Source organism: Lytechinus pictus, chromosome 10 (genome assembly GCF_037042905.1).
Source record: "Lytechinus pictus isolate F3 Inbred chromosome 10, Lp3.0, whole genome shotgun sequence".
NCBI lineage: Eukaryota > Metazoa > Echinodermata > Echinoidea > Temnopleuroida > Toxopneustidae > Lytechinus > Lytechinus pictus.
The window spans coordinates 27,708,545-27,725,240 of NC_087254.1; the positions used below are offsets into that span (position 1 = coordinate 27,708,545).

Below are 16,696 nucleotides of genomic sequence, written 5' to 3' on the forward strand. Positions count from 1 at the left end.
GCGCATTATGATCTGCGCATAGTTTACACTCTGCGCGCTGACGTCACAATGGATGAACAGGTATTAATTAGCTGCGGGTATGAGCTGATTTTTCTCGTCTTCTGCATTTTAACTGCAGATCCGATGCGTTATTTCATGAAGCTAAAAAATTGAATTATTCCATGGACCATTCAAAAAAATATTCTCTACAATTTCAAAATACTTTACTCTGCAGTGCTGCCAAGAATCACGAATATTAGCCCGAGTTTGAATAAATGGTAGAGTGGTTTTGATTTTTTCTTCACATAGATACTAAGCATTCGGCCCATTTTTGGTGTTTTAAAAAGCACATTTGCTCTAATAAAAATGCTGATAGTTTAAAAACAAGCACATGAACCCCTATTTTTTAATGTTTCTACCTCTTAGGTATACCTTCCTCTACAACTCTGCAAATTTTGGTGAAAATGACATGGATTTTGAATAAAGTGCAGCATTTATTGTACGTTTGTATTTTGTTACTGAAATTTTACATTTTTCAGATTGGGATTTTGTTATCTTTTACGCCATTTTTAAGAACTGACAGTGCTGTTAAACTTAAAATTGCAAACAAATAGCACTATTAATAGATTCTCCATTCTAACGATACAATTATTAACTCTCTTGCGAAATTTGATGACTTTTTCATGTATTTTGAATGAGTAGTACAGGTTTAAACTCATTGTAGTAATCTTGGGCGGTCTAAAAATGCCAAATTCTTTTGAATGCGCAATTCTTAATTTGGGTGAACTTTGAAGCTCTATAGCAAAAAATCAAGCACATGGACCTATGTTAATTTTTGCAAATTTCGAATATTAAAGTTCTAAAGTATCTATGTGCAAAGTTTGGTGAAAATGACATGGATTTCACTTTAACTGTGGAACGTCCTTAAAATAGAGTAGAATTCACTGAGCAAAATGCCGAAAATTTCATCAAAATCAGATAACAAATAATAAAGTTATTGAAGTGTCAAGTTAAGCAATATTTTGTGAAAACAGTCGTCATGAATATTCATTAGGTGGGCTGATGATGTCACATCCCCACTTGTTCTTTTGTATTTTATTATATGAAATTAGGTTTATTCAAATTTTTTCCTCCAAGAACTACAAAAATTGGATTGACAATTCATTTAGTGCATTAGATTTTTATTGCTGCAACTTATTTCATGATAAGGGAGACATATTATTCACACAAGTATGAAATAATGAAAAAAATTATGATTTTATGGAATAACATAAGAAAACGGAAAGTGGAGATGTGACATCATCAGCCCACCTAATGAATATTCATGACGACTGTTTTCACAAAATATTGCTAAACTTTAAACTTTAATAACTTTATTATTTGTTATCCGATTTTGATGAAATTTTCGGCATTTTGCTCAGTGAATTCTACTTATGTATTAAGATATAAATATTTTCAGCCCGGACCATTCCTTTAAGAGCGGCAGGGGGGGGGGGGGGGGGGGGCAAGCCTGAGGGCCGAATGATATGTGCCCCCCCCCCCCTGGATCTGCCACTAAAATTCATCTAAATTAATGAAAATGCTTTGTGACTATGCTTAAGTTGTTTTCACAACAAATTGTTTAAAAAATATTTTATTCAACAAAAATCATATTTTCCAAACAAATGTATAACATGAAAAAACAATGTTTTGAGAAAGACATTTAATTAATCAGAATATCAGATGTGTTCACAAAATTTGTTTTGAAAATCATATCCAATATATTGTTTCCAATTCATGTAAGTTATGAAAACTAATCAATATGTTTTGGGAAATACTGGTTGAATAACTGGAAAAATATATTTTAATAAATAGATCATTATTTTTTTTGTTTCTATAAGGGCACAATAACCCTTTTTTTTTTAATTTGTAGTAGATTAAGTATCCCAGGTGGAGAGGCATGGTTTAATTTGATATGGTGCAATTTCTTGATGAAAATTCAATATTGCCGAACCATATTAGAAAAACAACTGGTACACTCCTAGCATCAACATTATTTTCTACTTCAATGAATCTATATTTATAAACAGGGGTGGCACCCAGGATTTTTTTTTCTTGGGTGGGGGATTACATCTTATTTATTCTTTTTAATAATTGAATGGAAGCGATATGACACTTACACTGCACAGACTTCCCTTGGTTGATTATCTCAATTTCTTCCTTGTTCTCTCTTTTCTTCTCCTTTTTTTCTCCACTCATTCTGTTTTCCTTCTCCATCTGTAACCCCCAACCCAACGTGTTCTATTGAGGTTGTTTCATAAAGATAAAGGTAACTTTGCCATTATGGCAAATCTCATGGTAATAGGACTTGGCAGCCCCTCAAGCAAAATGAATAGTGTCCGTAGTTATCATCAATATTGTAAGTCTTTATGAAATGAACTCCAGAACAGGAGGGGCTTTGTTTCATGAAATGAAAACATTTGCATATTGAACACGCACTCACATTAATACGGATTAGCATAACTATTTGACCTATACCAGGATGCAACTTTATTAAATTTTTAGCATAGCAACCGTTCCTGTATTTGACAGAGTATCTTATTCCATCAGTTAAGGATGGATCTGATAAACAAGGAAACTACAAAAGAAAAAAAAAGAGCATAGACAAACCAGCCAACAGTCACAGAATAGTGCATAGAAATGTGCCAAGCATATGCAAGATACACTTGGATTGCATTACCATGTTCTTTGCTGCGAACCATTGGACAGAACCAAAAATCGTAAAAACCAACAAGATGGAGTGTGGTAATTTTCCATATGTGCAAGATCCGATGGTGTTGGCATTTTGCATTGGCATTTGAATTGTTCTCAGGGAAGGTCCTATACTTTCACTCACCATCCTTAGTAATGCAATAAGATACTCTGTCAAATACAGGAAGCATAATGTCAAAAACCCAGAATAGAGAGTTCAATGTAACAAATAAACAAAAAACAACTAAACAACAGCCTTATCATTTTGTTTCCAATTCACTAGGAGACATTCAATTTATTTTAATAAAAAAAGATCTGTACATACTTCCCATATTTGACAACCAATGGTAAATGCAAGCCTAAATATTTTCAGAGAAGCTACTATCATTCATATTTGTGCCAGGAGATAAAATTTTGCACAAAGTTCTACAAATTTGCTTCAGAATAGTCATTCTTTGCTTTGAGATCAAAAACTACCAAAGAACTCTATTAAGTATCATACAATAATTGTTGGATTTAAGATAGAGTGCAATATTATCTTCATTGAACTATTCAGAAACTCTCTTAACATAAAATGCATGTGTTGATTTAAAGTTTGGTGTTAGCATGGGTGTTGGTGTTGTGTTAGAACTTAGAAGCATGCATCTGACTGCCAAACATATCTCTCCAGAGTCAAAATTAATTATGGACACCAATCACATTACTAAAGGAGTAACAAGTTGTGTCTGTCCCAAGCACCTGCTTTATTTCAATTTTGGTGCTCTGGCCAGTGTAAAATCATCCCAAAACCACCACCAGCTTTCAACACTGAAGGTGATATCAACCATTGTTATGGATGAAAAAAAGGTCAAATATGAAATTCAAATGAGATTGTGCCTTTTTTGTATTTTCTTTTCTTGACAAAGCTTAGCTCAGTTTTTTTTTTTTTAAGAACTTCAGCTGATATGGTTATTTTCAACATTTAATGTACAAAGAAAAACATACATAGATCTATATTTTTAGCATATATAATATCCTGAAGAAAAGCTCAAGAATATATTTACGTAAAAATAAACATCCAAGACGTTTCGACACATGTACTTCAATTTCCATTTGCTAGAGAATACCATGAAAATGTCTCATTGTATATTACCTATGTACAATCACATAAACAGTAACAACTCTTCTACAGAAATTATTTGAAGCTTTCTTTCTTGCAGTATCCAAAAACCCATGTCAATCTACAACACGGTCTCTAGCTAGACATACAAATTTCAATTGTTGGTCATATTCATTAGACATCTTCCAAACACACCCCACCCCCTGCCTAACCTACCTTTAAACTGTCACTAACCCAATCAAATTTATTTAAAAAATCATATACAGTATACATGTAAGTCGTACAAACATTTTAGAAAAAATCATTCATATCATGCAATTGAAAAAAAAAATGGACATACAAAAGGGACAGGGCATGGAGCTTCTTGGCAATCAATCACACCATATGTGATTATTCAAGGTACTTTGAATGTATGTCCGACCCCCTATATGTGAGACCTTCATGACATTTCCTGTCTCTGATTTCCGGTTCTTTTGACAGTCTGTAATGCTCTCAAAAGACCATCAATAACTTGGTCAGTTTATGAAGTGAAGTAAAAAAATTGGGGCTGGACGTACAAAAAGGTTATTTTATGGAATTGCCATACAGTTGATTTCAAGTTTCAGATGTAAAATTAGCATAACTTTTGAAATAGAATCATTGCATCCAAAACAAAACAAAACCAATTCAATGTTGGTAGAGAACTTTTTAAAATTATGTTGTTAGGTATATCCACTTGGTGTACAAGCAGTTGTTTACTTCTGAGATTGCCTTAATACCACCAATTTTGTCTAACTGCCAATTTCTAGTTTCCACCTCATCTTACTTATTCAGACTTTGTCAAATGAAAGTTTTGTTCATGAACAGTTTATCTAATCACATAGACTAATGGTGTTTGTCTTAGTGGTGTTAGACATAGTAGTGTTAGACCAACTAGTGTGTGACCAAGTGAGTTATAGAATCTGATGAAATGGTAAAAGGAATACATGGCAATTGCTAGTAGACCAAATGGGTGGTAGACAAACTGGTTGCAGACAAAAATGGGATGAGACCACCTGGGGTGAGACCAAAGAGAATGTCATGTGGGCGTAGAAAAGTGACAATTTACCCTTTGATCATGACTATGGTCTAGCCACACATCCCCATACATCACTATCTTTTGCAGCCATTTATTCACTACTCCAGTAATTTACAATTTTATTAGTGACATGGTCCAGAGATTCGATTTGGCATAGATAACTTTACTTACAAAACAATACAATGATACAATATTTGATGTCGCAAATGACCTCAATGATAGCGAGATCTTTTACTCATTCTAATTTTCAACTCTCAATTAATTGTTTATTACATGAACTTGTACATTCTCAAAGGAAACAAATCATATTGTCATAAAATTAGACAGGTGGTTTCTAAATCATGTTTCTCTGAAAAAGGAAAACATCATAGATACACAATTATACAACCTCAATTTAAAGGTTATTATAGTAATGAACTGAACACTCAAAATCAGGTATTTAACTAGCTAGTTTGAGGAATTCCAACTCCACTGACCTCATAGGATCTGACAACATACATCCAAATATTATTAATTAGGTTTCCTACACGGGAAATGAAATCCACCTTAAGGGAGAAAAATGGGGGAAGTGTCACCTTTCCTGTCTTTTCAAAACTACACAAATTTGAAGATGCAGCATTCTATTTACCGAGTCAGAGGAACATCGAACTCTGTATGTTTTGATCAATAAACAGCAAAGCCATCATCAATGACATCTGTCCAGCATTTGATCTCAGATTCTGAATATGCAATATCCTTCTCATATCAATATTATTTTCATAAAATTAAACGTACAAAACAGGCATAAGCGCAAGGGGGATAGAAACAACCAACTCAATGTTTGTGAAGTAACCCAAGTATGAGGGTTTGAAGTCATATTTTCACTGTGAAAACCACTGGTTTCTGAGCTGATGGAGCTGCTCCTTTCTTGAAGAGGGCTTTCTGGACAACTCCTGGATCTATGCCTGAAGGTACACCTCCTTTTAGCATGGTTTCAAAGGGTAGCTTTGGATTGTTCTCTGGTCTCATGGTCCTGAAAGAAAGAATTTGTCAAAACTTTCATATCAGTAAATGGTCTAAGGAAGCCAAATGTACATAAATATCAAATGACCCCCAAATAAATGTGCTCATCCTAGAGCCATGAATTTCAAGTACACAAACATTTTGCATATATTAAGAGGTCTATCCTGTCAGATGACTCAGATGCCTGATAGGTTTCAGTGCTCTGTGAATGGTTTTAGACCTGACCCAGAAACTGCTGGCAGGGTATGAAACAAATACAAAGATAACAACTACCTGACATCAAAATTCTTTTTTTTTTTTCCATTCAAACAAGTATTGACAACGTGAAAAGTAGTATTATCAATCAGGGGTACAGGGGGGGGGGGGTTATCTTCACATGATAATGATATACATATATTAAAGAGTAATATAAAGCTGAAGCGCAGAGGACCATGAAAATGCTCTGGAGTGATTTGAATATCGTATTCAGTTTATGAAGAAAAGAAACTCAAATAATTCAAATATTTTAGATAATTTTTTTTTTTTTTTTGCCAAAGAACTCCTTCCAAGTGTTGTGACTGAAGATATACCGATAGCCAAAGGGCCTTGTCAAAATAGCCTCATGATGAAAGGCAAAACTGATACTACTGAATGGCACTTCCACTGAATAGTTTGCTGCTCAAACATGACCTTTGACCTTCAAAGAATATAATAATATTCCGCTTTTATATGGCGCACAATACATTGGAACGACATGTCTAAGCGCTTTAAAGATATATTATTACCCCAGTCATCGGATTCAATCAGTCATTCCTGCACACAATACATGTATGTGCACATCCTCCACTCCCTGGGGAGTATTCCAGTCAGTCGCCGGTGAGGCGACTATCATATCAAATGACAAAGGCAGCATCATTACAAAGTGAAGAAATTGCAAGACAACTGATGATGAAACCACTCACTTGAATCTGTCACTGAGTGAATTAGGCATAGTTCTGTTCCCGGATGCCTCAGGAATGGTGCTTGTGTCCAGTTTACAGAGCATGGGCTTCCCGTCAAGCTCCCGGTTGTGATAAGTGCTTATTGCCTGAAGGGCATCAGTCCTGCTGACGTAGACTACCTCTGCAAGACCTGGTCTCACCATCCTTGTCTTGTTCAATTCACCAATTGCTCCGAATAATTCCTTAAATTTAAGAGAAAACAGGAAGATCATAATATAGAAAAAAATGGAGTAATACATGATTCACTAATTAATGAATGGAGTATCCTTTGATCAATATAAACTCTCATTACAATTTTTATAAAACAGTTATATTGAGTTTGTGAAACACTCTCATAATTTGTATAAAACAGTTATAATGAGTTTTATGAAACACATATAGCTTGTACACAAGCAAATGGGAGACTGACGTGCAACATCAATACCGTTGCACACAAATTATCCAAACTGCACTGTTGCACAGTTTACGAGGCGATGACATATCAATGCTACCCATCTTAATTAAATACATAAACAAATAAATTCAACTTGAAACAATGGCAATACAATTTTTAGAACATTCCCTGCAAGTATCTCAATTTTACAAAACTGCACTAGAATCACAGAATTTTGCTCAGCAATCGTGTTACCGTCACCACACTCCATTGATATTCATGAATTGGCAGAGCTGGCAATAAATGAACAACCTTTGAATAGCATGCTCATCCCATTTCAATTTGATTCAATTTGAATTACCCGTATATAAATACAGCTGTGGCACTAAATTAATTCTGAATTACAGACCCAGTCAGCAATCTTTGACAATTACATGCGACTTTGAATTTGGAGCCATAATAAAAATTGTCGAGTGTATCCATCCATTGCTATGGCCTGGCTGCTCTGCTGTTCTAGCTCTGCAGAGTCAAGTGTAGTTACAATAAAACTTTGCCAACTGCCACTGTATTCAGTAGGTAAATCAATAAATGATATAGCGCTCTACATGACACTGGCACATTGCTTATCTACATGTACCTACCCAAGTTATATTAATATTTTTACAAAGCGCTCAGAGCAAAAATACTGAAAATATTTTAATTTTGTTTTAAGGTGATAAACATGTAAATTATGAGAAAACCTGTTATGGAATATCACTTTGTTTATACTCTCGCAGTACATTACAATTAATTTTGCAACATTGTGAAAATAAGGATTTACTGCAGTGCAGCTCTTCAGGAGAGAAAGGCAAGTTGTTTAATCATCACATTACAACCAGTGTCAATACGGGGATGTTTCGAGGGCAGCAAAGCAGTGTGCATCAACGGCAATTGTCATCATCACCTCTGTTAATATACATGTAGGCCTTGCCATAGTGCGTTGTCATTATCATAAAGTTGTGTAGCCTTATTACAGTACCTTGATATCGTCCACTGTAACACTGATCTGCAGGTTGGAGATAATGAGTCTTGTTCCTGGGGGCGGGGTATGAGTATGGGCATGAAGTCTGGCTGAGAGTCCTGAAGCCTGGAACATAATAAATAATTGATAATGTAGCATTCAGACTTCAAAATGCAGAGAAAATCATACAAGTTTGTATACATTTGTGTACATGTATACCAGTGACAGATCCAGCTGGGTCAGATGCATGGACCATATCGTTTCTGCACAATGGTGGGCCCATCCAAAATATTGTATATACAAAAGCTGGCTTGATCACTCACTTGTGTATACCTTACATGTAGATACCAAGGGCCCCAGAAGCGGGGGGGGGGGGGGCACTTGCCCCCCAAATAAAATTTTGGGGAGGCAAAACAAGATTTTGCCCCCCCAATGTGCCCCCCTAAAAGTAGAAAAATTACAAATTATTTAAGGACAAAAGTAAACAATGAAGGCACTTTTCTGCCTAAAAATTGTAATTTCCATTGTCAAAAATGAAAAAATTTCACCCCTGACGGGACAATTACATATCATAGTAAGCCTTGCGTCTTTTGACTACCGTAACATGTCCCTCTGTGAAACATACCTTTGATAAGCCCCTTTTCCATCTTATTACAGTGTGATAACGTTTAACCTTTTAATGAATAAATACATTTCAGACTAAAACCGAATGGCAAATTGAAAGTGGTTCACCAATGCATGCTGGCTGTGTCAGCTAACAAACGCACGGTCGCCCAGAAACGCTCAGACCGGACCCGATATCACTAACGCGCGTGAACGCTAGTTACTCGAGCAACATATGGAATCTATGTCATAGCTGTCAAGCCTAGAAACCATAACATCTCGAGGCGAGAAATTGGAAGATTGAGAGTAGGTCCTAGAGTAATATTTCTTGAAAATGTGTGTAGTTCTGAAAATGACGGTAAAACAGAAAAGGTTAAAGAGTTAAAGAGGCTTGACTAGTTGGATTATTGGATAAATGAGAAGATGCTAGCTTGAGTCGGCGAATGGAGTGCAGAGCAGGAGTACTCATCTATCAACTACTCAAAATTACTCGACTATCAACTGTCCACTTCCTCCCCTATCAATTTCACTTCTTCCTCTATCCACTTTTTTGAAAACTCCACATGGTGTACCGTCAACCACATCCGCTATTGGAATGTAATTGCTTTCTTCTAAATAATGTTACATAATGTACATAATGAACTGCGGTAGTTTGTTAATCAGTTCATGATTATATACAAATGAATATTTCCTGGAATTTGATATTCATCATTTCTTAGTTATGGTCACATTTTCCCCAGAAAATATGTAAAGAAAAAAGAAGATTTTGAAAGAGTCATCCAAAAGTGCTTCCCAGCCATACAAAACATGCAAAAGGAAACACATAAATCGAGTAATGTTTTAAACATTAATGATTTTCAGAAAAGTTTTAAATTGTAGACAATTAAGCTTGTCATATTTCTTTTTCCTCCAGTTACAAAATATGAAACGTATTGCCATGCATTGATAATCAGGGACTATCTCCAATGCTGATGTCAGAAATGATTTGCATAGAATGAGGATTTAAGTGCTTATCGACGTCTGCCACGTCAGAACAGTATGACAATTCGAATTTGAAAAGACATTCATTCGAATTTCTTGTTTCTGTTGTTACGCTTCTTCTGCTTAATACACTCCTTGTTCTGACAGGAATTACTTGAAACTTATGATGATTGTGCTCTCTTGCGTCATCCATGTATGTAAATGTACATAAATAAATGTTTCTGAAAGGATATTGCATGAAAAATGTAATTTCTGGTATTTTGAGTCAATATAAGCGTAATACGTAATTTAATTGATCAGACATGAAAACCACATTCCGAAGCGATCGTTTTGCGCGTAGATTTCATAGGTTCTCATAAATTATGAGTATAGTCTTTCGTAGTAAATTATATGTTTAATTCTCAAGATATTTATTTTTTAATGCTCTTAGAAACGCAACTTTTAAAGTTTTATACTCCATTTTTACACAAAGTCCATACCGTGGGGGGTCCCACACCCTCTCCCGGTATCTCACGCTGTCAAAAATATTGTGCCCCCTTCGGGATTTTGCCCCCCTAAAACTGAAAGTGTTCCGGCGCGCCTGGTAGATACGTGTCTTACCAATGGATCTGACTGCCATGATGGGTTTTGAAATCACGACCATCTCATTAAAATGCAAGTGTAAAAAACCCTAAACCCTAATGATTTTCACATGCTCACAAAAAGAACATTTCAACCCAAATAGAACTTTTCAATATCAAATTCAGAGGGGCACTTTCAATTGAATAATCAACTTTTCCCTTTCCTCTGATTTTTCCATTTTCACTTCCCTTCATAAAGTACTTGAGCCATGACAATCAGAGAAGATATTGTGCATATTTTCTTATGAATCACAAGGCAGAGTCAAATCACTATCAAGCTTCTCTAGGGGAGGAGGGGGGGGGGTAGTACCTACACATTTCTGGAATAGCCCAAATAATAAACAACTGTCTATGTCATGTATGTGAGACTGGTAAGATTCCAATACTTGCTAACTGATGGTGAAACTTACCCAGGCTCTATTCTGTGCCATTACACTTTCTGGTGTGCGTCGCTGTACCTTAGGGGGATTTGGTTGAGGAGTACTTAATAAGTCATCATCAAAGTGTGGATAGTCAACTACTGGTGGTCTCTGCACCTATAATACGCAAAAAATAATGATTACAATACATTTATAATCAGGGGTCATTTCATAAAGCTGTCTGCAAGTTTCACCAAATTTAATTTGTTATCTTGCTATAAAAAAAATGCTACATTTTGACTGATAACAATTCTTTGCATTCAAGTGCTTGTTTTAATAGATCATAGAGCCTATGTCAAGTTTTACTCCAGACAATGAAATTAATGGGAAATATGATTTGGCAACCCTAGAAGAATATTCCAGTCATTTCTGAAGTTGTGTGCAACTTAAGATCGTTCAGCTTTATCAAACATCCTACATAGGTGAGATAGCTCATTCTTTTTAAAACCAAGGTAGAATTGCATGAAACAGTTTTAACTCTGACTAATTCTTGGTATTGCTTGCTTAAGAAGCAATGGTCTCTCAGTGTAAAGAGAATGGCAATACACCAGTGCTGACAAGCTTCATTAAATGGTGTTGCAAGAAACTTGCACTCAATTGCAAGTCAAATTTGGGTCCAAATATTAATTATAACTCTGGCAATTAATTGACAATTTACACTCGATTGCTGGTGTGCTTCTTGTAACATGCAAATAGCTCTACTTACCGGTAGCATTTATGTATCAAATTATAATTTGCATCAGAATTTGCAATTGATTGCAAATACTTTCCTGCAAAGCCTCTTAAAGAGATAGCAAGAAATATAAAGGGCTCACTGGCCACCCCCCCCCCCTCCCCAACTGACTACTAACATGACTTCACAGGTACTGTAGTGCATCAAACAAAAGCTTCTGAAGTTTTGTTTCAAATCATAGGGGTGAGCCCAATAACCAGAAAACCTGAGAGAAAGGTTAATTATCCCTTATCAAGAATATATTTTGATTACATATTTTTGTTTTGGTGAAACATTTCTTGGAAAGAATGAGGGACTGTGAGACATGTGTCAAACTTTGCAAAGAATTCCCTGGCAGACTGAGGAAGACCCATACAGTGGATAGTCAACTTCTGAAGTTGACAGTGACTGGTGACTTACCTTTTGAGGTTGAGGAACAGCCTTGGTGACTCGAAGAGTACTGCTACCAGCCAGTAAGGGATTGCTGCTCTGACGAGCGGAGGTACCATGGTGAGAGGATGCCATGGAAATAGGCGATGGGGATTCCTTCTGAGGTGGGTTCCGGATGGTGATCTGCGTCTTGTTCTGCACTCTTGCAGGGTTACGCACAGTAAAGGTTGAACCCAACTGCCAATGGAAAAAAATATATATATTTAATTCATGCTTGCGAGCAATTCTAAATCTAACATACATGTATATTGACCTCTGGCCTTGCGGTCCTCAAACTCAGATTCTACAATTCATTGAAAAAAAACAGAAGGCATTCTAATGGCAATGCTGACAAATTAATCATTGTTGCATAAAGGGAAAATATGAACCAGTTTATTACCTGACACACATGCACATTATCATCTGCACTACCTACATGTACACGGTAATAGACTTCACAAGTAGCTGATTTTATACAAGATAAACTTTGAACCAAGAAACTAATGTCAAACTTAATCTAATTTTCCTCTAAATAGTAGGATACTGTATGCAGTCTTAAGTCAGAGTCCAAAGGGAGTGCATTTTTAAGGTAATAATGTGATGTTTACTATAAAAAGAATATGTGATGTATTATCATTGTCAATGTCATATTGGAGATTAAATAACTTCATACATGAAGGACAGTAATTCGATCATTGAATTATAAATAAAAAACAAATCATCAAAATGAATGTTCCTGTGATGATAATGTGAAAGATTCTCTACCTAGCAATAAACATCCATCAAAGCCAGTTAAAATTTCTTCATGTGATCTTCATGAATAAAATGTTTTCGATAAATATATTCTGGTTCTCTTACATTTGGCACTGTTCTGGCAAGGGGTCTGCTCTGAGGGGCACTAGGAGATTGTAGTTGCTCCCCACTACCCCTCGGTTGGCCCCCACCACTCCCCAGTTGCCCTCCACCACTCCTTGGTTGCCCCACCACCTGTCCATCTGCATTCCTCTTCCTCGATGTCAGCTTCTCCCTTGCATCGGTCTGCCTTGCTTTCTTGGCCAGTCGGTCCCGGGCATCACCTTGGTGGGCTTTCTGGATCAGCTTCTGTCTTGCATCAACGATCACTGGTGGTTTTTCCTGGAATTGTTGTTTTTGCCAACTGCCTCTACCCCTGCCTCTGTTCTGGCCCCTGGGGTTCACTTGAGGTGCTCTCCCACCCCTGCTTATACCTGCTCCCCCTCTACCTCTCCCCCTGCATGGTGAACAAATAGGAGTTGCATTGATTTTACAGCAATTTAAACTATCAGATTTAGATTAAAGAATATAAGCTAAACAATTGGTACCCTCTACATTATGTTGAATGATCAATAATGGAGGCTTTTAGGGAGTAAAATGAATATGCAAGCTTACTCTGTATGAAGTATCCTAGCTTAGATGGTCAAGCGAGGAATTAAACAGAACCATACTTTGCTTTCGGTTCTTTGTGAAAACTGAGTTCGTGGTAATAACTTGCTTGGATTTACTTGGATGTAAAGGCAAACAGGTAAATCTGGAAGCTATCTGCTTCTCATATTTCAATGGATGGATTGTGAAATTATATAATTTATAATCCCTGTGTAAGGTCACAGGCATTTTGTTCTGTGTTTGATTTCTATTTAGGGGGCACTACTCCATCTCCACGGCAATCCTGCAGTGGAGTAACTAAGAAAAAGAAGGTCGTCCAATTTTAATTTCAGGGTGGAAAATGTATTAAAAAAAAAAAAAATTATTGTGCTTTTTTTCTTAATTTCCCAACATTAACAGTGTAACACTGTAACAGATGGTACCATACCATGCAAAATTGTTCTTTTGTCGGTAGGCCTAATGGAGTAATGCTTAATTAGAGTAATTGCAAATCATGCACAGACAAGTCTTATGAACATGACTGATATCGAAAGTTTTACATTTCTTTTTCTAAAAACAGACAAAGGTCTACATGTATTAATTAGTATAACTAGTATGGATAGACTAAATTGGCTGTATGACTATTTCCAAGTCTAATGCTGGACATTGTTGTGTGCACCTGTATAGCTGCACGGTGAAGTTACAAGCCCTGCCCCTGGTCACATCTTTCCGATGCGATGGTGACGCAAAACTTTCGATCCCAGACATAAATAATCATAGGAATACCTGAATTTCTGATTGAAACACATCTGTAAGAACCCAAATAGTACAAATACATAACTTTGTCGCAAGTTCAAGATTGAATAACACTTTTAACAGTCATTGGATTTAATTTTCAAAATCGTAAAATCTTTTGTCATGTCAATTGTCAACTTATTAATTCAGGATATGAAAGAATAAAATAAGCTAAATAATGACTGTGTTATTGATATCATTTAATTTCTTTCAAATGAGCTAAATGATAAATCCCAGGTAGCACACACTCTCACAAAAATACTTCTGCACAAGTCAAGTGCATGCCAACCGGGTGCAAATCAAAGACAAAGTGCAGCCAGTGACCACTCGAACTAATGCGATATACCACGCACAACTTATGTGCGGTACCAGCGATTTAGCTCCTGTGAAATTCGAACAGCCGTATCACAGAATTGTGAAAGATTGATTAGACATGCGTGCGTAAGGATTGCGCAAGTCAGTGATGGTCATGGCATCCTGTGTGAGCCGTGGACCTGGCGTCGCGAAGAACAATATCTTACCTCCCCAAACGGTTCTGAAAGACAGAAGTTTTAGATGTTTTCCTTTCCCTGATTATGTCATCTAAAGACTTATCCATGACTTTCATCTGGACGAACCAATCAAAATTAATTATTTTAATTATTTTTTCGGTGAAGAAAAAATTTGCGTCGTATGTCAATCCGCGTGTGTCGACGTTACGAGCGTGTGTCGTGCGCGCGCGTATGGTAGTTTCAAAAAGGCAAAATACGAAGATAATATAGACAACAAAAAAAGTAAGTCCCCCCTAAATCAAATTGCAGTTACTTTTGAATTATATTATTTTGAGATATGATATTTCGGAGGTGGTTTTCTACCCTCACAAAGCAACTCCTGGTGAAAAATGAGATTGATCGGTTAAGTCATGCATGAGTAATTAAAGATTGAATTAAAAATGACAATTTTTTAAAGTCACAAGAGTCGTTTTTCAGATTCTGTTGTGCAAATACAAAATTGGGCAAAAGTTTTTAGGTGAATTTTATAGTGTTATGCTGTTTTACTATCCATCATTTAGCCACCCCACACACAATTTTGATATCGTATGTTCATGGTTGAGTGAGCACAAAGTATTGCAGGGGCCGCGGAAGCGGGGGGGGGGGGCTTCAGCCCCCCACTTTTTTCCAAAAGCATGTAAAATGTAAATATGACCACACGATTGTGATTTTTTGCATGGTCAGCCCCCCCCCCCCACTTTGAAACCGTTCCGCGACCCCTGTATTGTGACGTATCATCATAGGGGTTTATGGTAGTATCCTCTACAACTTGTTAGATCATGTTAAAATTTGAAAATGTTGGTGTCTCCCCCGATTATAGGCCCCTCCCCCATTTTTTTTTATTCTGGATCCACCACTGATTTGTCCATAAATTAAGCTGATCATGAGAAATTTATGCAGTATAAAGAGTATTCATTCCTAAGTTTTCGAATGTGCTCGCTCAACCCTGAAAATGTTTAAAGTTCGGAAAGTGTGTGGTGATAGAACTTGATGGATGATAAAAACAACAGCAATTAAAGTCACATTTGAAATTTTCATTTTTGCACAAAATTCTGCCCATAGATTGATAAACATTACTGCCAAATGACATTGCTAAAGACAGCCTTGAAAAAAGTTCCACCATATTGAATAAGGGGTTACTTATTCTTAAAGGAGAATGAAACTCTTGGAGCAAGTTAGCTTTTGTGAAAGCAGAAAAATCAAAGAATAAGATCAACAAAAGTTTGAGTAAAATAGGACTAGCAATAGAAGAGTTATGAGCATTTGAATGTCGAGATCACTAATGCTATGGAGATCCTCCCATTGGCAATTCGACCAATAATAATAATAAAATAATAATAATATGGAGCTTTTATATAGCGCTTAATACAATGCAGTTTCTAAGCGCAAGATCTATGATGTCACAGATGAACAACTCTCCCCTTTTGGACACTGAAAATATACCCCAAAACATCTCCTTTTGCTCATTATAATCATATGACAAACGATTCATCAATGATATAATGTTGTGAAACCTCTGTACTTGTCCTCTCATAAAGAGAACTCCTCACCTTGTGATAGACTCTATAAAAGTGAGAATATAAGTGAAATAAGTATTAAAGTAATGAGGGAGTTGTACGTGTGTGACATCACAGATCTTGGTCGCATTGCCAATGGGAGGAACTACATGGCATAAGTGATCTCAATATTCAAATTCTCATAACTTTCTTATTATTCATTCAATCTTCCTCAGCTTTCAACAATATGTTTCTTTGATTTTTCTCTTTGATATGAATTCAGCTGGTTTCAAGGGTTTCATTCTCCTTTACATATGCACCTATAATGTACACAAGTCTATGAGAGAGAAGGTCAAAATTATAACAAATATGAAATGAGGGTTTGTTTCATGGACGGTTTTTGTTACTTCTGCCAACAGTTATTTCATAAAACTTCGCACATGGCTTCAGAGTAACACTATCCAAAAGGCGCGCACACCAAAATAACCATTCGATACGGCACAGAGTGGGG

General features: G+C 36.3%; 1 protein-coding gene across 1 annotated transcript; it reads right to left on the reverse strand.

The window, feature by feature from the left end:
• Positions 1-2,966: 2,966 nt before the first annotated feature.
• On the reverse strand, positions 2,967-14,881 carry LOC129269398 (polymerase delta-interacting protein 3-like). Its single transcript, XM_064105712.1, has 7 exons — positions 14,681-14,881; positions 12,843-13,233; positions 11,976-12,182; positions 10,835-10,960; positions 8,239-8,346; positions 6,809-7,029; positions 2,967-5,877 (listed from the first exon to the last, which is right to left on the reverse strand). Exons 1-7 carry the CDS (start codon positions 14,764-14,766, stop codon positions 5,718-5,720), a joined length of 1,299 nt encoding a protein of 432 aa, XP_063961782.1. The 5' UTR covers positions 14,767-14,881; the 3' UTR covers positions 2,967-5,717.
• Positions 14,882-16,696: the final 1,815 nt, after the last annotated feature.

Excerpts from the sequence above, each read along its gene's own strand:
- LOC129269398 (XM_064105712.1), bottom strand. The coding sequence starts at position 14,766 with ATGAAAGTCATGGATAAGTCTTTAGATGACATAATCAGGGAAAGGAAA. Across the intron at positions 12,183-12,842 it reads TTGCCAGAACAGTGCCAAAT|TTGGGTTCAACCTTTACTGT; the intron begins GTAAGAGAACCA and ends TTCCATTGGCAG. Across the intron at positions 8,347-10,834 it reads TGGCACAGAATAGAGCCTGG|GCTTCAGGACTCTCAGCCAG; the intron begins GTAAGTTTCACC and ends ATTATGTTCCAG.